Source organism: Micropterus salmoides, unplaced genomic scaffold (assembly GCF_014851395.1).
Source record: "Micropterus salmoides isolate LMB-PRFRI ecotype aquatic unplaced genomic scaffold, ASM1485139v1 Ms_hic_scaffold_19, whole genome shotgun sequence".
NCBI lineage: Eukaryota > Metazoa > Chordata > Actinopteri > Centrarchiformes > Centrarchidae > Micropterus > Micropterus salmoides.
This window is the reverse complement of record NW_024041039.1, coordinates 8168566-8196197: the sequence shown is the minus strand read 5'-3', so window position 1 is coordinate 8196197 and position 27632 is coordinate 8168566. Positions and strand designations below refer to the sequence as shown.

Sequence of the window (27632 nt, the reverse complement as noted above, 5' to 3'; positions counted from 1 at the left end):
AAAATCTTTGGGCCTTCTTCCGAGCATTTTCACTATGTGCGAATGTACAAGTACTTTGGTATTTTAACTGATGATCAGCTATCTTGTAAATTGCCCACTGACAAACTTGTACAAAAGCACAAACTAAAAATAGGGTTTTATTTTAGATATTAGTTTTTCTTTAACAACTAAGAAGAGATTGGTTGCTCCAACTTTTCTCACTGCACTTGATTGCTATGATCTGCCTATGGAAATGCACTTAACTGACTGTTTATCCTTGTTGGATGTGTGACTGGATGTAAAGCTTTTTAAACACCTTGCACAAAATGACAAACTTGCCTTCATCATCAATGAAGAGGCACACATGGGCTTATTTTTATTTTATTTTATTTTATTTACAAGTCTATCCTTGTTATGTTCCCCTCTTATCTTTGCATTTATATGTCTCGCAACACTAGTTCCTATAATTTGCGCTCTGGTGTCCTGTATATGTTGTCTGTACCTAGGGTCCGTACAGAGCTTGGTAAGAGGGCCACCAGTTTATCCCACAGGATCTTAGCTCGGTCATTCTCAACTACCTTAGCCCGTCTTCCATTTTGACCTTGGGACTTCCAGCTCATACTCAAGGCAGATGTTCCTGTACACTATGACAGCTACCTGGTTATGGCGTTCCATGTACGCACTTCCTTCCAGCATCTTATACTCTGCTGTTATGTGCTGTACTGTCTTAGGGGCATCCTTGCACAGTCTGCACCTGGGGTCCTGCCTGGTATGGTAGACCCCAGCCTCTATTGATCTTGTACTGAGTGTCTGTTCTTGTGCCGCCATGATTAGTGCTTCTGTGCTATCCTTTAGTCCAGCCTTTTCCAGCCACTGGTAGGATTTCTTCATATCAGCCACTTCTATTTGTCTGTGGTACATGCCGTGCAGCGGCTTGTCCCTCCATGAAGGTTCTTCATCTTCCTTGTCCTCACCCTTGGGTTTCTGCTGCCTGAGGTATTCACTAAGCCCTTCATCTTTGGGGGCCATCTTCCTGATGTACTCCTGGATCTTCGTCGTTTCATCCTGGACAGTGGTCTTGACACTCACAAGCCCTCGTCCTCCCTCACTACGCTTGGTGAACAGTCTCAGGGTGCTACTATCTATCTATCCATCTATCCATATATATATATATAAATAAAAAAAAAAAAAAAAAAGAAAAACTAGATTGAAACTTTGAATAGACAGCAATTCAATGACCATTTCTCAGTGGTAGGTTTATACACTTTAGAAACTAGATACACATGTTCAGTTTTAAGCTGCTGATTATACATTTAATTTGTCACGTTGAATGACCCTTTGTGGTCCCAACAGAATATCTGAGTAGAATTGATACACAGCAAATAAGGTCCACCCAGATTTTATAAAAATATTTTTATTATCATATAATTACAAAGCTAAATCATACACAGTTCAAGAATGAAGAGAAACTCCTCATGTGTGACAGAATCAGAACCAAGAACAACACTGTATAAATGAAATGTCATAATATTGATTAAAAGAAAAAAGTAGTTGGCTATACAGTGCAGCAGATGTGGAGCAATGTCACAAGTGACGAGTTTGCTGAATTTATACAATTTAAATCCTTAAACCTGAGAGGTAAATCATCATGTTTCTCCAGAAAACAGAACAGGTTTGGTAAGTTCAATGAGTAATAACTCATTTTAAAGATTTTAAATCTGATGCTGACTTCATCATAGTTAACCGACTTCACTTCTAAATCTCTGTAGTATCATACCATCAGTTCAAATATATTATTCTGGACGTACCCAGGTGATGAATAGATAGAGTACAGGAGCACTGGAAATGAAATCCATTTAAAACTCAGCACTGAATGAGCATCATGGAGTCTATAATCATCACTGACCTCTACTGGAGACTCTGAAATTACAACATCAATAGAACCGGTTCCCAGTAGACATCTCTGGGAAATCATAACGGACACACCGTAAACTGGGGCTTTATTATGGGTCTGTTGTGTTACAGGTTGGTCTAAGATTGGCCTATGTTAAGAGCATCTCCTTGTCTATTTAGATGTCTACACTCACACACACAAAAAACAATAGTTAAACCACGTTTGTGAACCCATGAAGATGTAATGCTACATATACACCAGAAATCTAAACTGTTGTAAGTGAGGAATATTTTTGACTTTCCTACATTGTTACCACACATGGGGCTCACACTCAGTTTGTCAGGTTCAGGTCTTCACTGTGAGACTGCCCACAGATCATCAGTCTAAACTGCAATAGTATATTAGTATATACTTTGTGTTAGCATGTATGTTAGCCACAATTGTATGTTAACATACTCAACTTCACCATGTTAGCATGCAGGTACTCTAATGTATGTAAATAATATCATGTATTTAGCATGAATGCAAAGATGTGAATAAAACTTAACTTTGGACACTGAGTTGCAACTGGTCTGGCTCCTGCTGCTGCTGATTGGAGGAGGATGTTCACGTGTAGACCCATAGTGAAGACACAGCTGGCCGACTGTCAGGGGGCCACCTGCTGGATAATCCTGCAACACAACAGACAGGAAGAGTTGTAATACAATCAAGGTATAAACCTGTGAACCCTGATTTGAAGTAATATGCCTTTCAATCACATTCAGACAAAAGAATATGATTTACCACTTCATAAGGCTAAATGTATAACTGCATCCAGTCTGCAGTTGTATAAATATAAATATCATCACTTTCAGATCAAACTGACCATTGGAGGAGTTTTCCTGATGAATTCAAAAACTGTTTTTTACATTACAGCTAACATTATTTGATTATATGATTGATTATTATAGGATACATTTCTGTGAAATGAAAAAATTACTTTTCACTTCACAAATCCAGTCAGTGAATGTGCTGTATGTTTCACACCAGCAGGGGAAGACATAACTTCATTAAATTAAAAAAGCTTAACAGCTTGCACTCTTATTGACAATCTAAACAGTGTTACTCCCTGATGATGAAGTTTGCTTCAGATAAGTGCTCTCGTCCTTTAACATGTTTTTACTGGGCTTCATATTTTGCTTCTTTCATCTGCCATGGATGAAGGGTGAGAAAAAAGTTTTACCATTAAAGGGGCTATATGTTTTTCAATGAAATTAATCAAATTTTCATTGCCTTATAGTTAATGGGCTCAAAACTCACTTGTAAATGAAGCACACGCCTGTTTTCTCCGTTGCTTGCATCATCACTATTCTGCTTTTAATGGAGTGTCTCCGGTTCGGATTTAGCCCTGTACACGCTCCCGAGCCTCTCTCTATATCATCAGCTTAAGTGTCTTGCTCAGGGACACATTGGTGGATGTGTCACAGTTGGGAATTAAACCTGGGTCTCTCATACCAAAAGGCATGCGTCTTAAGCTGATGATACACGGGGCAACTTTTTGAGCAATGTTGCTGGGCAATGTTGCTAGTGGCAAGTCTGACTGTGTTTTGAACGGATAGTGGCGGTGCGGGGCGGGTGGCGGAGTGGTGGCGGAAGGGGATTAAGGTAGTAATTTTTACTCATTACCATTGACGGCAACGTTGCCCTGCACGATTGCTCTAAAAGTTGCTCTGTGTATCATCAGCTTTATCCATTGGGCAATCACCACCCACCATTTGTATACTCCATTACAAACGAAAACAATAAAAACAACTCTTCTGGAATATCCGAAAATAAATATTGTAAATCCCGAGGACAATGTAAAAGGAAAAATCAGCTTTGATGGACATTGTCAGTTTGGGCTAGGGCTGCATGATTTGGAGAAAAGGTCATATTGCAATGCTGATATAATGAAACAAATGCGACCATAAGTCTACTTGCTTTATTATCAAGGAAAATGCACAAAACTTTTTGAAATTCTCAAATGTTGATTTCTTAAATTGAACAAAGTTAAAAAAGCATAAGAAAAAACAGCACTTTTTGGCCTAGGGCTGGACGATATGGCCAAAAATGTTATCACGATAAAAAGTTTCATATCTTTCGATATCGATAATGGATGGCTTCACAAATCTGAGGTAGAACATTCAAAACAATTACGATAAATGTCAACAAATGAGTAAAATTAAGTACAAGCTTTTTTCAGTTTTTTCAGCAAAATAAATGATTCAAGTGAATAAAATCAAACATTTATTGAACATTTGTTATATTGTTATGGAAAAAATATATATAGTGATAATTATTGCTGGTGTTTTGTTGTCCAGCCCTATTTTGGCCACCACTGCAAAAACAGTGATTTTGCCACACTGTAAACAGCTTTTCAATCCACTCATCACAGAAAACTACTGTGATTTGTGCTTTGCAGCCTGTGGCATGTGTGCCTTGCAGCTTTTGAACCAGGACCAGATAGACGATACACTAGCACCACCCACGCCACGCTTTATGTAGACAAGACCACTGAACAATATTTATAACAATAACTTTAGTTAGAACAGAACAAGGGGAACGTGTTGCTGTCAGAGGAGGCTGCCAGAAGGAGCACATGTTGGTGCACTGGCTAAATCGACATCTGTCCACTGCAGAGGCTCTATCCACAACCTGGAGGAGGAACTAGGCCTAGAATAAAGTATAATGTTCATTTTATAGTATACTGTTGGTACAATGTTATATTATATAATGTTAATATATTCATAATAATTTCAAGTTTCACTATTTCCAGTATTTCATTAAATGACGATGAGTGGTGTATTTATGTGCAGCAGGCTGTTCTCATGTCAATATAAAAACTGCATGTTCAGGCTCCTGAACACCTGCAGCTTTGAAGATATCAACAGTTTTGACACAATCTGAGGAAAAAACTGACAACACACATTCTTGGTTACTGATTGTTTTAGCTTTTGGCAAATATATTATATACAATTATTTATTTTTGTTGAACTTAGATAATATCTGAAAGAAGAGGGGGCTGATAAAAGGAAAAAAGTTTATAGAAGTCAAAACACCAGCAACACTTGTTCTGTAGTCTACAGAACAACTTTATTGTTATACCAATGTATTTCGTGGCCATTACTAAGGTCGACATGAAACCAATTACAAACAATATTAAATAGGGTAAAGAAGGTTAAAAGAAAGTATATCCAGCTAGATCACATCATCTCTCATCTTTATAAAATGTACTTGATTTGGATTATAACCAAATACTGTACATCACCTCATCACACCAGGTCTCTTCAGCTTATCAGTGTTACTGATGAGAATTAAAGTCAATGCAGAATGATGTACTGTAGGGGGACCCCCAGTGCCACATATACAACCATACTGAAGACTTCGATAGAACAGCTCAAAAGGATCACATCACACAACGCAGTGACACTCCCACCTGCAGGTCTTCATTTCAAGTAAATGAGACTCTGGTAGTTTCTGTCAGACAGAACATGTACATCATTGTCACTAATCGAGGCCTCCTCAGATTGTTGGTCTTTGTGCTGTGCACTACAGGTAATTTACAATTATATCAACTTTATAAAATACAAGACGACAAACTTATTTTCATGTTTTTCTATTACTTAATCTTATTTTGCTGTGGTGTAAGAATAGCAGAATCCATCAACAAATGTTCACTTCAGTATCCTTTACTGTTAAACATACAGGTCTTATTGGTGGGAGTGACGTCAAACAGACTGACAAACTGTGGATACACAAGGGTGACAATGCAACAATAAGCTGCAGCCACACCAAGGGTGCTGGCTACAACCAGATGTACTGGTACCGACAGCTGCAAGGAGAAGCAATGAAACAAATAGTGTTCACAACAACTGTCAGCAAAGTTCACGACTTTGGAGAATTCAGCAAAGAGAAATTCTCAGCCACTAAACCTAATGCTGAGAGTGGAACATTCACTGTGAAGAATCTGGTCCCAGAAGATAAAGGCTTGTACTTCTGTGCTGTTAGTGAGCACAGTGATACAGACACGTGTGGAAGCTGAACAAAAACCCCAGTGCACTGTCAACATAAGTGTTACCAACAAGGTTTTATTTCTTGTACTGTAGGGGGACCTCAAGGAGCAGAAACTGTCCCGCTTACAGTTTGATTCACCATGTGGATTTTGACACAGCAGCTTACAGGATCAGAGAACATCACACTATTTCTCTTCACCGCACTGACAAATACCGTATATATTGAGGCTAGGGGTGGGAATCACCAGAGGTCCCTTGATACGATATTATCACGATATTTATGTTGCAATTCAATTTTATTGCAATTTTATTACAATTTATTACCTTTTTCCATCTTCCAATTAGGTCCCTAAAATCAAACTTTGTCAAAATCTGTTTATCTAAAAAGATCCATATCTCTGTTTGTTCATATCACTTTTTCAGTCCTCTATATGAAATTTTTTTTTTTTTTAAATCAATAAATTTTATTATTCTAGTACCAAAAATTTAAAAACTCCCATCTGCAATTTATATAATAATATATTGATACTTGGCATCTGTGTATCGATACAGTATTGCCATGGGAAATATCACGATACTGTGCTGTATCGATTTTTTCTACCACCCCTAATTGGGACAATGACATAATAAAAATTGTCTCCTCAGATTGTTAATAATTCTACTCTAAAAAGGTAAAGATTGAATTTTTTTTTTTTTTTTCTATAAAATTACAATATATCACAGCATGACAGCAATGCGTCTGAGACCAAATACAATAATTCCAGTTCAATTATATCGCGCCAATTGACCCTTCGCTAAGCCACACCCCGAATACACAGCTGGACAATCAGAGAAGTACAGGACTGTATTTTTACAAGATATGGTCAAAGTTGTTCCTGGGGCACTTTCAATAGTTACAATATCTACCCAGGGAGGTTGAAAGGAGAAGTACGATTTGTTCACTTTCCAAAACCTAAAACAAATCCAGAAAAATGTAGGCTGTGTGTTGTTCCTAATGTGATTACTGTGATTACTAATGTGTTACTTAGCGAACACTGGCCATCTTACTACTGAATGTAACGTTATATAACCCAACTATTTGCTGCTTTTTTATGACTGGCTAGGACTCAGAGTCCTATCTAACTGTACAGGAGCAGTGTTGATCCTTAATATAGTTGTCCTCTTTCTCAATAGTCAGGTAATGCGGCATTAGCTTCCATCATTTGTTTTTTTTCATGTCAGTTTGACAGCCTGAATACAGCCTTCAAATGCACGATGCAACTGCAAAACTGTCTTCCAAAAAAATTAGACAATATTTCTCCAGGGAGTGCAGTAATAAACAGTGGCAGCACCGTGATAAAAGTCCGACAGGTACGCCGGTTTGTCGGACTTAGCAACAGTAACTAAGGGGGGCGTACCTTAGCGAAGGGTCAATTGATAACAAAAGTTATCTTATTGTACTTTTCATATGATGCAGGTCTAGACCATACTCTGTGTTTATTTACACATAACAGATTTTTAATGCAATTAACTATATATGTTCCACTTTTATGCATTACAGCAAAACTAACAATGGAATTATTAATTTTTCTCTACAGAATTTTGTAAACTATTAGCAACAGCGTGTGACCCTATCATCATGATATTTTTCTACTGAAAGTCTAGAACTGAAATTCTCAGCCACCAAGCCTGACACCCACAGTAGGACATTCACTGTGAAGAATCTGGTGCAACAAGATAAATGCTTTCATTTCTTTAAAGCTCGAGATGAAAAAAAAACAAAAACTGCTGTACTGCTCTACTGTAGGGGGACCTCAAGTACAACCAGAGATCATCATAATACAGCGACACTTCCACCTCTAACTCTTCGTATCTCCGTTATGTCACACCTCCCATCACTCAGACTGACAGTCACTGTCACTCTGGATCATTTTGCTCAGAACACAATAATGATCACAGCTGGTCTGATCAAACTCTCTGCAGCTCTGCTCTGTATTATGGGTAATGTACATTATGATGCTGAGCACTGAGAAAAGTTACTGCAACTTTAAATTCATACTAATGATTTTATGTTGATCTTTCTGTCAGCATGCAGAGCAGGTGTTGGTGGTCCTGTTACATGACGTCTGATTTTTGACCTCCGCAGGTCTGATTGATGGGAGTGATGTCACCCAGACCCCCCTTCTACTGTGGGGGTATGTGGATCAGACTGCCACAATGAACTGCAGTCACACTAAGGGAAGTACATATCGACAGATGTACTGGTACAGACAGCTACCAGGACAGGCAATGAGGCAAATAGTCTTCACAACTGCATACAGCGCTCATGAATATCAAAATGGCTTCAGTGAGGACAGATTTCCTGCAAAGAAGAACAATGCTGAGACTGGATCTTTGACAGTGAAGAAGCTGCTGTCTGAGGACAGTGGAGTGTATTTTTGTGCCGTGAGTGAACACAGTGATACAGGTGACTTAGACAGCTGTACAAATACCCAACTGCTGGTGTCACTGTCAAGAATAAAAGACAGCTGTCTCTTTAATGAACTGTAGAGGGAACCATACACAAATGGTTACACTAATCTTTAGATAGATCTTATCTTTCATCATGTTACGTGTCTTATTTATTAATTTTTCTGTTTAAAAATGTAATTGCATTACTTTTTATTATCTCAATTTGATTAAATGTGTCTCTTTAATGTGTGGTGATTTTCATTTTTTATTTATTTTTTTCCCCTTTTAAACTTTTATCTAGAATCATTTTACTGTTTTTGTCGACCCTAAATTCATTAATCTTGTGTTTCCAACTTTATCAACCTTTCCAAAACTGTACTGGGCCCTATTATGATGTCAACAATCGTAGTATTGTATTCTGTGGCAGACTAACAAGTATAACTGCCTGGATACTGAAAATAAAACAAATCTATAAACCACCATCAACTTGATGTATAGTATACTGGCAAAGAAAGTGAACAGCACCTGGAACCAATTGCTCACAAATATGTTTTCATCACACCGTTTTACATTCATAATATACTTAACGTTAATAAAGACATGTTTTATGAGTTACACGTCAATTGACTGCATGTAGAGCCTGATCTTTCAACATTCTGAAAGATGTGTTAAATTCAAGACATCTAACATCGGAAGTTGCCTCCTCAGCTTGTCAGTATTACTGTTCGGGATGTAGGAGGACCCCCAGTACCACTTGATATCTACCCATCAACAGGCAATGTATACAGCAGCTTACAGGATAAGAGAACGTCACATACTGCAGAGACACACCTACCTGCGACTCTTCATCTCTGTGTGACTACACTGACAGATGTATATGAACCTCTCAGTTTTAGAACATGGACATTATTAAACACAGTCTCCTCAGCTTGTTGGTATTTGTGCTTTGGATACAAGGTTAGGTACGGTCATATCAGCAATTTTATTTCAGCAATCAAATAACCACTTATGGTAACTTTTACGGTTTTACACACAGGTCTTACTGATGGGAGTGATGTCAAACAGACTTCAATACTGTGGGAGAAAGAGGGCGAGAATTCAACAATACACTGCAGTCACACGAAGGGTGCTAGCTACGACCAGATGTACTGGTACAGACAGCTACCAGGGCAGGCAATGAGGCAAATAGTCTTCACAACTGCATACAGCGCTCATGAATATCAAAATGGCTTCAGTGAGTACAGATTTCCTGCAAAGAAGACCGATGCTGAAACTGGATCTTTGACAGTGAAGAAGCTGCTGTCTGAGGACAGTGGAGTGTATTTTTGTGCCGTGAGTGAACACAGTGATACAGCTGACTAAGACAGCTGTACAAATACCCAACTGCTGGTGTCACTGTCAAGAATAAAAGACAGCTGTCTCTTTAATGAACTGTAGAGGGAACCATACACAAATGGATATACTTATCTTTAGACCCAGATGATAAAAATATTCCTTAACTTTTGTTTAACATTTAATTTTATGTTTTTTTGACCTGTGCAATACTGCCTTATGACCATTATGCTAAACTATTTATCCCCATGAAGAAGTGACTTTATAAACGTATTTAAAATGAACATAATGTGTAATAACAGCACAATAGCAAAGAAAAACTGAGTTCAGCCTGGTAGTGAGACGTTAGAAATTTTTATTTTCTGTTTTATTTTTCATCGTATTACACTTTATTTAATGCATTTATTTTTATCATCTCAATTAAATAAAAAACTTCTCTTTAATTCATGTTGTGATGATCATTGCTTTTGAATTTATGCTGTCCATTTTCCCCCTTTTAACCTTTCATTTATCTAGAATTATTTTACTGTTTGTCGACCCTAAATTCATTCAAGTTTGGGAAAGGCTGATAAAGTAGGAAACACAAACTGTGTAGGGCCCTACTTGATGTCAACTATAGCAGTATTGTATTCTGTGGCAGGCTCCAACAAGTGTAATTACCTGAATAATGAAAATAAAACATATCTATTAACCACCATCAACTTGGTGAATAGTATACTGGCAAAGAAAGTGAACAGCACCTTGAACCAACCTTAAATGACTTACAAATGTTAATAAATCAAAATAATGTTTTAATGAGTTACACGTTAGTCGACTGCATGTACAGGCTGATCTTTCAACATTTTGAAAGATGTATTAAATTCAGTACACCACACAAACGTTACCTCCTCAGCTTGTCAGTATTACTGATCTGGATGTAGTAGGATCTACCGATCGACACTTCAACTGGCAATGAATTTATTTAACATCCCACACAATGCAGAGAGCCACACCTACCTGCGATTCTTCATCTCACTGACAGATGTATATGACACTCAGTTTTAGAACATGGACATTATTAAACACCTTCTCCTCAGCTTGTTGGTATTTGTGTTCTGGATACAAGGTTAAGTACTGGTGTATCAGCAATTCTATTTCAGCAATAAAATATTCACTAAAGGTAACTTCTACTTTTATACACACAGGTCTATCTGATGGAAGTGATGTCAACCAGACTGCCATACTGTGGGAGAAAGAGGGCAAGAATGCAATAATACACTGCAGACACACCAAGGGTGCTGGCTACAACCAGATGTACTGGTACAGACAGCTACCAGGGCAGGCAATGAAACAAATAGTGTACACAACACTCGGCAAAGATGATCACGACTTTGGAGATTTTAGCAAAGAGAAATTCTCAGCTACCAAGCCTGACGGTGACAGTGGGACATTCACTGTGAAGAATCTGGTGCCAGAAGATAACGGCTTGTATTTCTGTGCTGTGAGTCAACACAGTGATACAGACGCATGTGAAAGCTGAACAAAAACCTCAGTGCTCTGTTAGCACAACTTTAACCTTCACATTTTACCTGCTCTACTGTAGGGGGACCTCAAGTACAACCACAGATCATCCCATTATACAGTGACACTCCCACCTCTAACTCTGTTGTAACGTCACACCTCCCATCACTCAGACTGACAGTCACTCTGGTCTCCCAGATCATTTTGCTCAGAACACAATAATGATCACAGCTGGTCTGATCAAACTCTCTGCAGCTCTGCTCTGTATTATAGGTAATGTACGTTATGACGCTGAGCACTGAGAAGAGTTCGTGCAGCTTTAAATTCATACTAATGATTTTATGTCTTTTATGTATATGATCTTTCCGTCAGCATGCAGCGCAGGTGTTGGTGGTCCTGTAACATGGCGTGTGATTTTTGACCCCCGCAGGTCTAATTGATGGGAGTGATGTCACCCAGACTCCCCTTCTGCTGTGGTGGTATGCTGGGCAGTCTGCAACAATGAACTGCAGTCACACTAAGGATGCTAGTTTTTTCCAGATGTACTGGTACAGACAGCTACCAGGGCAGAGGATGAAGGAAATAGTTTTCACGACTACAACTCCTCCACATAAGTATCAAAGTGGCTTCAGTGAAGAAAAATTCCCAGCAACAAAGAACAATGCTGAGACTGGATCTTTGACAGTGAAGAAGCTGCTGTCTGAGGACAGTGGAGTGTATTTCTGTGCTGTGAGTAAACACAGTGATACAGGTGACTCAGACAGCTGTACAAATACCCAACTGCTGGTGTCACAATGATTTGAAGACATCAGGGTCGAAAGGGAAGCTCGAGACCTGTGAACGATGTAATATTTTATGTCAGTATTCAGAATGATTTACAATAATAATATGAAATTGTCCCACCATGCACTCCATACTACTGAACATGCCGATTTAATTATTACTATATTTAATTACATTCCTTTGAATTCCTGTAAAATTGTATACACCTTAAAATTTTCACTATAAATCTTTCTGATTCGACTATGTGATGCTTTAATAAAAAATTTAAAAAATCATGTTCCCTACTTTTCAATCATTACCTGTAATGTATTGTGTGATAGACAAATGACTGAATCTAGAATAAAAAACATTTACCAACAAACCACCATAACCTCTGTGTTCACTGTCAAAGTTAGTGACTTGCTTCTGGAAGCAACAGAACCCAAGCATTATCAGAAATGATTCATTACACGGTTTCCTGGTAGATGAAAATAGCAAAAAGTTCTCACATTCCTGAAGTGGGAACCAGCAAATCCAAATGTTTGGATTTCTTTGTCTTAAATTTGTCTGTAAATTATTTTGCTTACAGGGTTGGGGTGATTTTTCTCTGTTGATCAACTTACTGAGTAATATACCATATAAAGTACATTTTCACAAGGAAGCTTCTTGAACATATGTAAATCTCTGTCTCCTCCCCTCTAAGCTAATCCCTTAATATATCTCTCCAGTCTGTCAGTCAATGCAGAGAGAGAGGAAGATAAAGACATCATGATCAGAAACCTCTACAGGATCACTCTGCTGCTCCTCTGGCTCTCCTGTAGGTTTCAATTCAGACTGTTTGCTAAAAGTTAGACTCATTGTTTGGAACCATTTCTGTTTTCTTAATGTTTTTCTCTTTAACTGCAGGTCGTTCACTGAGCAGTCAAGTCTATCAGGTTCCATCATCAATAACTGGAAATCCTCATGGTTTAACAACAATCAGCTGTAACCATTCAATCAGTTCATATAATGTAATACTGTGGTATCAGAGGCCAACAGGCGACTCTGCCCTTAAACTCATTGGATATATTCAATATACTAACCCAGTCCTTGAGGATACATTCAAACAACATTTCAACGTGACAGGAGATGGATCACTGAACTCTAAACTTCATATACTAAAACTCAGACAGCCAGAAGACAGCGGCATGTATTACTGTGCAGCTAGTAGGCACAGTGACTCCATTTCACTCTCGCCTCTACAAAAACCCTCTCTGATAATCAGCCTCATAAATTCACACTGAAGAAGAAGAGCACACCTGCATCTAACTGCAGCATGTGGTAGGAAATCACCTCTGAACCTTAAAACAGTAATTTCCTGTGTTAACTAACACAGCAGGATCCTGTACAAAAGCAACGATGAAGACATGTGACGGTACATAATGTCGACCCCTCCTCCTCCTTTACATCCAGGCAGCTCTGCTCAGTTTGCAGTTTTCATCTGCGTTAGGATCATGATTAGGGCTCCTGATATATTTAGCAGCTCTGCCGTTCGGTTTAACAGGTAACATTACATTCAATCCTAAAAATCAGATCTAAATACTTTTTGAAAGTTTATTTTCATAACTAAAGATGATTGTTTTGTGTCTCTTGCAGAACTCTCTAAAAACAGTGTTCAGCAGACTCCCACTGCCCTGATCAAACATCATGGAGATGAAGTCCAGATTAACTGCAGCCATTCAAACACTAATTTTGATATGATCCAGTGGTATAAACAGTCAGCTGGGGAAAATGATATGGCTCTAATTGGCTATGTGCAATTCTCTTCTGCAACTGTTGAAAATCAATTTAAAGAAACTTATAATGTGGCTGGTGATGGAAATAGTCTGGCACATCTTCATATTCCAAAGTTGAGTCGATCTGAGGACAGTGCAGTGTATTTCTGTGCTGCCAGTAAAGCACAGTGCTACAAAAACCCTCAGTCTTCAACAAAAACCCTCCCTGATGCAGCCAGATACTCTTTCTCAATCATTCACCTGCTAATTACCACATGAACGACAAATAAACCACATTGTGAATGACTGATAGACAATTTGCTCAGTATGAGACTCACAGATTCTCATTTTATTCGATAGGGTGCAGTGTTTCCCCACAGATCGTTTGATGTGTGATCTTTTTTCAGCAAACTGCATTTGGGTAAACAATAAAACACATAATTTCTGTCCACAAAGAGTGATCTAGATTAGATATTTATTAGCATTTACATGGATAACAAGTCAGGATGATAATATTTTAATGGTATTAGGGAACGTAACCTGTGTTTTTGAGAACACGTTTAAGCTAGCCGCTAAATCTGGAGTACACGTATCTGAGCCTTTATAGTAAATGCAGTTAAAAGGAGCAAAGCAGGGTTAGCGACTTTATTCTATCATTTTATCACTTTACAAAGTGTTACATTATGACAGTCTTATTTTAAGAGAGACTATTAAGTCTTGTACGCAATAGGAGCTAAACATACAAAATAATTGATCAAATTGTGTCGTACTAGGTGAATGTAATGTGAGAAGGGAGGATACACATGTGACAAAGTCTGGTTTTCAAAATAAGGTGTTAACACAACCTATACAGTATAGAAATAAGATTAATTGGATTTTATTCACAGGAAGTATAAAACATGTTAACATGTGTCCATTAAAAGGTAAATAAAATATTAGAGAAATTACTCACAGATTATTCTTTGATTTAGTGTTGCTGGAAAAACATTAAATCAATCAGCTGACTTTTTGCCGTTTCATCACCATTTATATCCATGCAGTATGTTTATGATCAAATTGTTTACTAGGCTACAAAATTTTTATCAAGAGTGCAAAATTCTTCATAGATCTAGCCTCTGTGTTTTGCGTTTAAAGTAGAAACAGTTGTTTGATAAGACTACTCACGAAAAAGAAGCATTCATGCGAGAAGCGGAGAAAGATGCAAACACCAGAGCGGCCTTTGTTTTTACAAGTTTTGTATGCTATTTAATCACTAAATACACTTTTGAGCAGTTTTGAGACGAGAAATCAACTGTGTTAGAACTTGAATATTGGCAGTTTTACCAAAGTTGATGGTGAATCAAAAATGTGCTCAAATGTTGTCGGGGTTGAGAAGCTCCACAAGTGCCCGCGAGGTCAGCGGTGGCAGCCGGCCGGCCGGTCACACCCACAGAGCGCCCTGGTCCCAGATACTCAGACCACTGCAGCAGCAACAACAACAGAGGAAAGGCAGTATTTCCTATTCGTTCATTTATTTGTGGCGACCCGCCACAATATCAACGCTGACGCCACATACTGATTTTGTTTTTATTTTACTAGGCCCATTTAAAATATTATTTGATTGCAGATCAGCGTCATAGCGCATTCGTGCAGCTCATCCTCTCGCTCGTCTCTCTCTCTATCATAAACACCGCAGCACAAATCTGTCCAACACAACGCTGGCAATGTCGGAGACCCAGCTTTAAATAAGTTATTAGTAATGAGTAATGGTTTAAAGTACATCAAGGAACATCTGGCTCGTGATGTAGCCTACAGAACATTCTCCACAGAGTTATTGCCTAAAACCTATAAGCACTTTTGAAAAATAAACTACAGAAGTAGTATGAAAGGGGGCTGGTACTTTATTGTTCTAAATAGACATTACATTGTTAGTGTACAGTTGTGGTTTTAGTACTTGCTTTTAATTTGCTTTTATTTTATATAGTTCCAAAGCAAAAATCTTTGTTAAACAGTTAAATGTTTTAAAGTTTGTTGATGCTGGCTTGATACTGGTGTGTTCATTCTGAATAGTAAACCGCGTTCACTTAATGATAACGTTACCTAGTTAGGCTGTGTGTTGGAGATCACTAATTCACTTGAAAGATATTTAATTAGTTAAATGGTTTAATTAAGGTTAGGGGGTGACAAAAATAATCGTGACTAGTCGACTAATCGAATAAATAATTAACAGATTAGTCGACTATGAAAATAGTCAGTAGTTGCAGCCCTATACTATATGCACGGTTATTATTATTGACAAGTTAGTAATTTACATAAACAAATGACACAGACTAACCACCATTTAGAGCATTTTTCTTGCACAATAATTTAACGAATGAAAACAACACACAAAAATGAAACTGCTGTTTTGTCCAACTGGAATTATTATAGTCTACTAATGGTAAGCTATAGTAGCCTATAAAATTATCTGAAATTATAATGAATACACAAACATTAGCACTAATCAAACCTTAACCACAGTGGTGTAGGCTAATATCAGAAAATGTTTTATTTGTTAAACAGCTGAATCTCAACTAATAAACTATCTGTAGGCAGATTATCCACATAAAGTGTAAACTGTAAAAAATATTGTTATACTAACATTATATTTTCAATTTAATGTTATAATATTTATTAATACACTCATTTATACTTTTACTTCTCCAGGTTGTGGATGTTTGTTTATGAAATGGTCAAAAATAAACAGGAAAATGCACAGATTTCGGTCAAAAGGTAACTCATTGCCTTTACTGTACGCACACCAATCATGCTTACTGTCGCGCAAAGTCATCCTCCAAAGGCCCATTCTGAGCCAGGAAAAACCCAGACGGGGACACTGTAGTTCCAGCATCAGGCTGGCAAATAACTGTGTTTTCTTACAGTCTTACATGTTTAAAGAACTCACTGTCCGCAGATTTAAAGTGCAAATACATGAGCGCATTAGATTTCAATGTAAGAAAACTTCTTTTTTGGGTACAAATCCCCTCAAAATATGTTTCCTAATTAAAATGAGGAAGAAAAATTTATAAATTATGAAACTTATTACCTCTCCAATACCTAATATATCAATAAATCATATCACAATATCAGTCAAAATAATCACAATACTGTTGAAAGGATATGAAACTACTAAAATCAAAAGAACAAGACAAAACTTATTGCAGGTGTGATCAAAACAAGATTTATGAAATATAGATTTTAAATTGGATTTATTGTAGAGCATTTCAAACCCTTTGTTAAGAAGATAAACAATAGATTCTGTTACACAAGGTGCACAGTTTTGATTTATCTAGGGATGTAACTACCACTTTCATTATTGATTAATTAATTACTTTTAATATATTACTTTGAGTAAATAAAGACAAACAAACAACAACAAAGTTACACGGATTCAAAATGAAAAACAGCAGAAAGTCCTCACATTTCATAAGTGGGGAACCAGTGAATGTCTGGATTTCTTTGATAAATTATTTTGCTTCTCAGAACTGCAATTGATTCTGTTGATCAACTCATCGATTAATATCATAAAATACATATTCACGAGGAATGTGCTTTAACATAATCAAAATCTCTGTCTCCTCCCCTCTAAGCTGATCCCTTAACGTCTCTTCAGTCTGTCAGTCAATGCAGAGAGAGAGGAAGGTAAAGACATCATGATCAGAAACCTCTACAGGATCACTCTGCTGCTCCTCTGGCTCTCCTGTAGGTTTCAATTCAGACTGTTTGCTAAAAGTTAGACTCATTGTTTGGAACCATTTCTGTTTTCTTAATGTTTTTCTTTTTAACTGCAGGTCGTTCACTGAGCAATCAAGTCTATCAGGTTCCATCATCAATAACTGGAAATCCTCATGGTTTAACAACAATCAGCTGTAACCATTCAATCAGTTCATATAATGTAATACTGTGGTATCAGAGGCCAACAGGCGACTCTGCCCTTAAACTCATTGGATATATTCAATATACTAACCCAGTCCTTGAGGATACATTCAAACAACATTTCAACGTGACAGGAGATGGATCACTGAACTCTAAACTTCATATACTAAAACTCAGACAGCCAGAAGACAGCGGCATGTATTACTGTGCAGCTAGTAGGCACAGTGACTCCATTTCACTCTCGCCTCTACAAAAACCCTCTCTGATAATCAGCCTCATAAATTCACACTGAAGAAGAAGAGCACACCTGCATCTAACTGCAGCATGTGGTAGGAAATCACCTCTGAACCTTAAAACAGTAATTTCCTGTGTTAACTAACACAGCAGGATCCTGTACAAAAGCAACGATGAAGACATGTGACGGTACATAATGTCGACCCCTCCTCCTCCTTTACATCCAGGCAGCTCTGCTCAGTTTGCAGTTTTCATCTGCGTTAGGATCATGATTAGGCTCCTGATATATTTAGCAGCTCTGCCGTTCGGTTTAACAGGTAACATTACATTAAATCCTAAAAATCAGATCTAAATACTTTTTGAAAGTTTATTTTCATAACTAAAGCTGATTGTTTTGTGTCTCTTGCAGAACTCTCTAAAAACAGTGTTCAGCAGACTCCCACTGCCCTGATCAAACATCATGGAGATGAAGTCCAGATTAACTGCAGCCATTCAAACACTAATTTTGAGATGATCCAGTGGTATAAACAGTCAGCTGGGGAAAATGATATGGCTCTAATTGGCTATGTGCGATTCTCTTCTGCAACTGTTGAAAATCAATTTAAAGAAACTTATAATGTGGCTGGTGATGGAAAAAGTCTGGCACATCTTCATATTCCAAAGTTGAGTCGATCTGAGGACAGTGCAGTGTATTTCTGTGCTGCCAGTAAAGCACAGTGCTACAAAAACCCTCAGTCTTCAACAAAAACCCTCCCTGATGCAGCCAGATACTCTTTCTCAATCATTCACCTGCTAATTACCACATGAACGACAAATAACCACATTGCAAATGACTGATGGTTCAGTATGAGACATTTTTATTCTTATTTTATCCATTAGGCTGCAGTGTTTCCCCACAGATCTTTTTATCTGACAAACTGTATTTGGGAAAACAATCCAACACATTCATGTAAATTAACACTCCTGTCCATAGCTAAGTTTTGATAAAGCATGCTTTTTATAATTTGAATTTGATATAAAATATGTGCTAAATGGAATTAAAAAATTGCTTTCCTTTGTGGTGAGGTGGGAGTGTGTTTTTACCTCTTATATTAACCGAGTTGTGCATAGCAGTAGTTGACAAGATGGTTTTAATGTTGAGAACAGGAGGATGCAATATGACACCTCCCACTGTGGTTTTCTGATTGGAGAACTTACTCGGAAAAGGAGGAGGGAATCATTAGTGTACCTGCATGTGCAGTGATGAGAAGAGTACCAGACACAAGACTGACTTTAAATTCAGTCAGAAAACACAACATGATGATATTTGTCTGCTGCATAACCTTGAATATCATACTGGTTTCAGGTAATGTACTGCAAAGTATTTTCAGACATTGTTCTTTGTCTTTGCAAATAGGTTGCTGTTGTGCTCTGACATGTAAATTCAATTACATTCAGTAAAGTGACAGTAAAGCCATGTACAACCAGATATTCAAGAAAGCATTGAAAGGAACTGGGAAGACAACTGTCCTTTCTTTGATTACTTTAAAAACTCAAAGTTAAACCTCCATTTATGAGAAAGTTTATAATTACTGTGATTGTGTGTGTTGTGTTTGGTGACGGCTTTTCCACAGGTTCCTCTCCAAGTGACCAAGTCTACCAGACTCCAGCCCACACTTTCAACAAACCAGGAGAAACAGCCAAAATAAAATGTTCACACAGTATTCAAAGCTATGATCGAATCCTCTGGTACAAACAATCAAATGACAGAAAGGTACAGTTCCTGGGATACATGATAGGAAACAGTGGAGTTCCAGAGAAAGAAGTGAATGTGAAGATAGACGGAAATGCGAACAAAGGCCAGACCTGCACATTAACAACTGAAGAACTCAGTCTGAACAGCAGTGCAGTTTACTTCTGTGCTGCTAGTTTACACAGTGATACATATCACTGCTCCTCAGTACAAAAACCTTGTAATAACTCTCTGAATTACAGCTCACATCCTGTTGCACCTGTACTCCTTCCATTATATAGACATTTGTACTGAATCAGTGGTGTATCGTGGTAGCTAACATGATGGTTGTATTGCCCCTTTTCTACTTCCTGGTACCAGCTCAACTCGCCTTTTTTTTGGTTTTCAATTGTGGAAAAGTTTTACTTGTGCCTGCTACCAGGTACTTTTTTTTCGCATCACCTTTGTCGACATTCAAAGCGAGTTAAGGAGATACTAAAATGTGACGTGAAAACACAGCAGACTACTGATCGGTCACTATTCACTGCATCATCATTGCGTGCGCCAGACAAGAGAACAGCAACAGAAATTTTTATATTTTACAATTTTCATACGTAATTTCATCACTAAATCCACTTCTGAGAAGTTTGGAGGTGAGAAATCAACTGTGTAGAAATATATTTGATTATCATACTGCATTACTCAATATTGAAATAAGTCAGAGGCATTGTTCAGTTTTAAAGTAGCCTAATTAATGTTATCATTGTTAGTATAACACCACATAAATAGTAAATAAAATATTGATTTATGGATTAGATATGCTTTTGATATTTATTTTTGATAAATTGGTATGTTAATCGAGTATTAGGCAACATTTTCTTTCTGTAGTTGATTAATCGAAAAAATTATCGTTATTTATAGCAGATACATATCGCTGCTCCCCAGTACAAAAACCTCCTTATCACACATTATTTATCTCTGTACAGCTCACAGCCTGTTGCACCTGTACTCTTTCTTCTCAGTAGATGGTGGTATATCTTTACTCAGACCCCTTTATACTGAGCAAGTGTCGTGTAGTCGTAGCTGACATGATGGTTATATTTAAGAGGAGGAGGATGCAAAAAAAATAAATACACCACCCACCTAATGACTTCATGTAAATTTGCTGATAGGACGGTTTACACAAAGAGGAGCTTGGAATTTATCAGTATAACTTCTGATACATTGACAAAAGACAACATGATCAACCTATTCCTAAGCATTCTTTTTAATACTATCCTGGTTTCAGGTAATGTTAATTTTTTTTTTTTTAACATCTGTAACATCTGGTGTATTTCTGTACAGCCAGTTCTCCACGGTGCTGCTATTCTAGCAGCAACTTAATTTTATTACATTGCTGAATTTACCAGTGCTCATTCTTATAAAGTGTCTTCTTGTTTTTGGTCTTTTCAACAGGTTCCTCTCTCAGTGACCAAGTCCATCAGACTCCATCTGACTTATACAACAAACCAGGAGAAAAAGCCCAAATCAACTGTTTACACACCATACAAAGCTATAACCAAATCTACTGGTACAAGCAGACAAACAGACAGCTACAGTTCCTGGGATATGTGTATTTAAGCAACGGATCTCCAGAGCCTGGGGTAAAAGTAAAAATGGAAGGGAATGCAAACAAAGACCAAAACTGCACATTAACAATTGAAGAACTGAACAGCAGTGCAGTTTATTTCTGTGCTGCTAGTTTACACAGTGCTACATGTCGCTGCTCCTCAGTACAAAAACCTCCCCATCACACACTATTAATCTCTGTATTACAACTCACAGCCACTTACACCTGGAATAAGCCAGTTTAACCACTGATGGTTTTGCCTCTCACAAAGATCAAACTTCATAACGGTGAGCTCTTTGCTATGCAACAATTAACCCACCACCTCCTGACAGCAGCCTCAGACATTCAGCATGTCTGCAGTCTTACTTCAGGATCACATTGACTGAGATTTAGTGAAGCTGATGTTAGTGAATCATTTTAGAAATATTAACCTTCATATTATTGTAACTTTACATTAAAGACAGGACTGTACAATTCAAAACACTTACTTGAACTTTCTATTACTGTCAAATAAGTCAGATTATTTTCAAAACTCAAAGAAAGTACTATTAAAAAGGTTTACAAAACAAATAATTTCAAATAAGGAGAAAAACTTTAGAGTAACTGTTTCAATGTAGACTTTTTCCCATAGCTACAGTGTATTTCTGCACTTTGACTCTGCACTTTGATTGTTAATGTGAATTTGAAGTGAAAGTACATGTGCTCCTAAATGAAAAATTTAAGAGCCTTGTGTGCAATTATAATGTGAACCCAGTGGATGACTATGGAAGTGAAGACCCTGTTATCTGGACACTTTGCATGGGCCCAAAAAATGGATTTTTTCAAATTTGATAGAAAACAGCTTTTAAAAACACTGACCACTTATGTTTTTGTATAATAAGTTGTCAAGCGGCCACAGATCGACCCGCACACCGAGGTTGGCTTGTCCGACTATGTTTTAAAAGGATAGGGGCGGGGCGGGGGGGATTGTAACACTGTGCTAGTAAATATTTTTTCCCAGTTGGCAAGCATCTATTTTTAGGGGCATATGCGACTAAATTGGTCGCATGTAAAGCCCTGACACTGCATTATCACTTCTAACAAATGATTGTTTTCATTAGTTTATAGGGAGAATAAGAGGTCTTTGTTGTTCTGCTTCCTTTCATAAGATGATGCATGTTTACTGAGGCAGTGGTGAGTAGGGCTGAATGATTAATTGCATTTGCGATATTATCGCAATGTGAAAACAAGATTTTCTAATCGCAAAGGCTGCGATTACACTCTGGTCACATGACACTAGGGCTGTCCTCGACTAAGGATTTACATAGTCGAATCAGAATCGTCAAGTCCTGCCTATAGTCAACTTAGTGTCGAATCATGTGTGCTTTTTGTACGTGGCAATTGCGAGCTGGCGGGGGAGTGGGGTGTTACACACGGTCGTGAGTTAATCTTGAGAAGCTGCAGAGCTGCAGTCTATTCATTCAACTTACACTGTAAATTTCCAGCTAAACTGAGGCACTCTCGCTCTCTCTCGCCTGTCATTCACCAGTCTTGTGCAGAGTTTTACGTTCATTACTGCTGCCGACAAATGTATTGCACATCACGGTTCTTTGCAGGTCTATTTCAAACCAAACTCACAATCCAAAAGAGGCCCAGTCTGTTCAGAGTTACAGCCAGCGCGCTAATTACCAGCATCAGAGGCTGTGGGGGTGGGGATCTCCGGTGCCGTTGGAGAAATACTAAGCTTGTCTATTAAACACAAGAGGCGTCACTTGGTTTTATTTTTGTTGGCCAAATTTTTAATTGAACCTCAAACTGAGTATTTTTTGTTTGCTTACTTGGATATAGAAAGATGGACACCTCGGAGATTAGAACTGAGATAATGACTCATTAATTGGTCGTTGAACTGTGGGTTTTGTATTGAGCGCTTACTATAATACACTGCGGTAAACTTAGTTGTTCTTGTGATCTGTAGGTAGGCCTACCTGATATCATAAATTTAATACCATGACTTGACACTCAAATTATTATCATTAAAATATGGTATTTCTTCTCCATAGCTCATAATAATAATTCATGACCTAATTTCATCATAACACAGGCCTGACCCACAAGAAAGAACAGTGTATGTTTAATCTAGCTAATATTGTGAAGGGCATACACTGATTTACTGCTTGTCCATTTTGAATAATACAGATAAGGATAAATAAATACAGGTAAAGAGCTTAAAAATGTATTGCATATTAAATCGCAATTGCAATAAATAAATAAAAAACGCAATTAGATTTTCCAAAATCATTCAGCCCTAGTGGTGAGTGATAGTAGTTGACATGAGGGTTTTAATGTTAAGAGGAGGAAGCACACCACCACCCACTAAAGAGGTTGTGTTTGTTTTCCTGATAGGAGTGTTCACTCAGAAAAAGGAGGTGGAAATGTATCAGCATAATAGCACATACTGTGGTGAAAACAGTACCAATAACTCGACTGAAAACCTTCAGAAAACATCATGATTATTTTCTTCTGTATAACCTTTAACGTTATACTAGTTTCAGGTAATGAAAAGTATCATTCGTTCTTTTGAAACACATATTTACAGTTATTTTTCACAGTCAGCCAGGTTGCTCTGGCTAATTAAGTTGTACTCCATTTGCTCTGAAATGTAAATTCTGTGATTAGTGAAACAAGAGATTTAAGAACTTTAAAATAATCAAAGAACAGAAATCATTTTAACAAGTTATTGTCTAAAACTACTTTGTTCCATTTATTTGCATTCATTCTTTCTTAATGTGACTGATTTTTTTTGTTAATACCTTTTTTAAAAGGTTCCTCTCTCAGCGATAAAGTCAAGCAGACTCCAGCTGACATATACAATGAACCTGGAGGAACAACCAAAATCCACTGTTCACACAGTATTCAGGACTACACCCGAATCTTTTGGTACAAGCAAACAAAGAACAATCAGATGCAGCTCCTGGGATACATGAATGTAAATAATGCATATCCTGAACCGGGAGTAGAAGTGAAGATGGAAGGGGGTGCAAATAAAGACCAGACCTGCATATTAACAATTCCAAGACACAATCTGAGTTGTAGTGCGGTGTACCTCTGTGCTGCTTCCACACAGTGCCACATACCACTGCTCCTCAGTACAAAAACCTCTTGACAGCCCCTTGCACCTGTATTAACCCATTCTAACCAACGTTGGCCTTCATTCTCATCCAGATTAGATATTAATGGGAGGACCCTTATTTTAATGAATGAAAATCTTAACCTGCTATTTACTGCATTTATAATTTACAATGTCTGAAGTTGCTGCATCTCATATTAACAAGGTGACTCAAAATCCTGCCACATATTCAGATTATAAGTTTTAGTTTTTTTGATGACTATCAATACTTCATAATGCAATTTTTTTTGGTTATGGTACGGTAAATTAAAGGCAGAATTGACTCAATTCAAAAGCAGTGTAACTTCCTTTGACTGTCTAAATGATTGAGAAATGTTTAAATATGCAGACCAAGTCTGTGCCGTTATCCTCTGGTCCTATTAAAGGCATTTTCTGCAGCAATACTGGCAAACACAGGAGTACAAGAGGGAAATATTTTAAGTTAAAAACACCAGTGAGACCCAAAAATGTTATATGATCCAAACTGATAGGGTTTAACAGGCAGATTGTCATTGTCATTATTTATTGTTTTACTTTTAGATCAAAGATGTAACTTTGTTGAATGTCTCTTGTGGTATTTATGGAAAAATCAAAAATGCTACCCGCAGCACAAGAAGAAAAGAATCTTAAAGCCAGAAAACCGACTCAGTAATGTCAGGCACACAGCAATATCTATCTAAAGTTTGCTAACATTAGCTAGCATTGGCTACCATAAGCTACAGATCTTACCAGACCAAGTCAGGCTGTAGCAGCAAAACCTGTCAGTGCATTGAATTGAGGAAAGTTCTGTTTTATTGTTTAGAAATTCAACATTCCATTTGTGAAAAGATAACATGTTGTATCTTATTGCAAAACTTATTCTCACTTTAATGTTTAGATAAGGCATTAATTGTTGTGACAACAGATATGTGCAAAAAATAATAAAAAATTATTAATTATATCATTATATATCGCATTATTAGTCAATGGGTTGTTGTGTGTCTTTGTTGTTTTGCTTCCTATTATAAAGGTGGCAGTATCTCTCTACTAAGGCAGTGGTGAGTGGGGGTTACTGACGTGATGGTTTTAATGTTACGAGGAGAAAGGACTATGGCACCACCCACCTTTGAAAGTATGTCTTTCCTGGCAGACTGGTTTGCTAAAAAAACGAGGAGGAGGAAGTAATCAGTATAACAGTATATTCTGTGGTGAAAACATTGGTTCCAATGACTAGACTGAACTTAAATTTTGTCAGAAAACACAACACGATGATAATTTTCTTCTGCATAACCTTTGATCTTTTTCTGCTTTCAGGTAATAAAAAAGAATTTTACTGTATTTGTAAATTTTGCAAACTGTCAGGTTGCTTCAGTTTTTCTAATTCAAAGCTAGAGAAGAAGATGAGATGTAGATTTTGGAATTAGAAAAAACGAAAATTAACCGACAAAATTCTAGAAATGTAAAAAGGTTTTTATATAAATCAAAGAAAGGAAAGGGTTTTTTCTTTAACAACTACACTTAAATGTTTTTTACATTTGTCTTTACTCTCTCTGATTGTATACTGTTGATATTGTGATGATGCTTTTTCCACCACAGGTTCCTCACTCAACGTACACCAGACTCCAGCTGACATGTACAGCAAACCCGGAGGAACGGCCAAAATCCACTGTTCACACAGTATTCGGAGCTATGATAGCATTCTCTGGTACAGGCAAATAAATAATAGGCAACTACAGTTCCTGGGATACCTCTATATAAACATGAAAAACCCTGAGGATGGAATGAACGTGAAGATAGATGGGCAAGCAGAAAAAGACCAGAACTGCACATTAACAATTGAAAAACTCAACAGCAGTGCAGTTTACTTCTGTGCTGCTAGATACACAGTGCTACAGAACACTGCTCCTCAGTACAAAAACGTCATCAGACATTTTTATCTCTGTGTTACAGCTCACAGCTCCTTGCACCTGTAGTAACTCATTCTCGTCAACATTGCTTTTTCATCTCATTAGGGGCAGAGGTTTTAATGGGAGGTTCCTTATTTGGAGCAATGCCGTATTTAACCTCCCTCAGACATTCATTATGTGGCTTCATCTCATGTTAACAGGATCACGATGATGACTCAAGTTCTCGTACCATTTGTAGTCTCGTATTTGTGGCTTCAAGGTAACAAGGATGAACAAAACATTTAAATTTAAATATATTTTCAAGTAGTAAGAGATTACATGTATTTATTGACATGGCAGCATGCTTATTGAAACCTACATTTCATTCATTTTGTTTTTCTTTACTATCCTTTCTAATGTCTATATGTTTATGTCTTACTCAAAATTGAAATCAGTAAATCTTACAAAACATAAAGTATAATTTGTTACATTGTGGTAATACATTTTTTAAAGAAACACAAATTATAATGAAAACTGTTTTCTCCTCACAGTTCACTGCCAGGGAGTGACCCAAGTCCCTAAAATCAGCTGGAGTTATGAGTCCAAATCTGCAGAGATGAACTGCAGCCACAACAAAGATATTTCTCATAACCAGATGTACTGGTACAGGCAGCGTCCAGGGGAGACCATGACCCTCATTGTTTACACAGTTGCAAGTGGAAAGCCAGACTATGGGGGGTTCTCTCAAACCAAGTACTCAGCCATCAAAGAGAACATTGAGACCGGGAGTCTTACTGTGAAAGACCTGCAGCCTGAGGACAACGGTGTGTATTTTTGTGCCGTCAGCAAACACAGTGATGCGAGAAGCTGAGCAGCTGAACAAAAACTGGCTGACAATAAATTTGGTGAGTATATTACAAACCACATTTTGACTTTTATATATCTTTCCACTAGGTGGCACCAGGGCTCAAGAAATACTCTTCACCTTAACACACGGCAGCACTATGAAATATAATGCAGCTGGTGTAGATGTGATAGAAGAGTTGACAGTAAACAGAGTGTTCTTCAGACAGGAACTCAACATGCTCACAATATTCGTTTTATCTTGGCTCATAGGTAATCATCTTTAATATTCAGGAATACCACTGTATCTATATTTTCTGCAATGATAATTGATTTTCCCTTTTCTAGGTGTTTGTCTGGGTCTTGAGGTCCGGCAGTCTGCCTCTAATCTCATCACAAAGCCTGGTGACAAAGTGCAGATTTTCTGCAGCCATGATAAAACTGACTACAGGGTGATGCTCTGGTACCAGCGATCACCTGGAGACACGGCTATGAAACTTATTGGATATTTGAATTTCCAAGCTGTCACAATGGAAGAGCCATATAAAAAACATTTCAATATCTCTGGAAATTTGGGTGGAAATACAGCAAAGAATGGCTCACTTACAGTCCTAATAACTGGACTACAGAGTGCTGTTTACTACTGTGC

At 37.6% G+C, this 27632-nt stretch overlaps 4 gene segments (V, D, J or C); all 4 read left to right on the top strand.

The window, feature by feature from the left end:
- The first annotated feature begins 5382 nt into the window (after window positions 1-5382).
- Window positions 5383-6090, top strand: LOC119910603. The segment is given in 2 exon segments: window positions 5383-5446; window positions 5599-6090. Coding segments are annotated over 2 exon segments (399 nt in total).
- Window positions 6091-7454: 1364 nt separating this feature from the next.
- Window positions 7455-8467, top strand: LOC119910600. The segment is given in 2 exon segments: window positions 7455-7884; window positions 8030-8467. Coding segments are annotated over 2 exon segments (525 nt in total).
- Window positions 8468-11268: 2801 nt separating this feature from the next.
- LOC119910602 lies at window positions 11269-12310 on the top strand. The segment is given in 2 exon segments: window positions 11269-11439; window positions 11597-12310. Coding segments are annotated over 2 exon segments (420 nt in total).
- Window positions 12311-25435: 13125 nt separating this feature from the next.
- On the top strand, window positions 25436-27033 carry LOC119910607. The segment is given in 3 exon segments: window positions 25436-25568; window positions 25851-26420; window positions 26692-27033. Coding segments are annotated over 2 exon segments (372 nt in total).
- The last annotated feature ends 599 nt before the right edge of the window (window positions 27034-27632 follow it).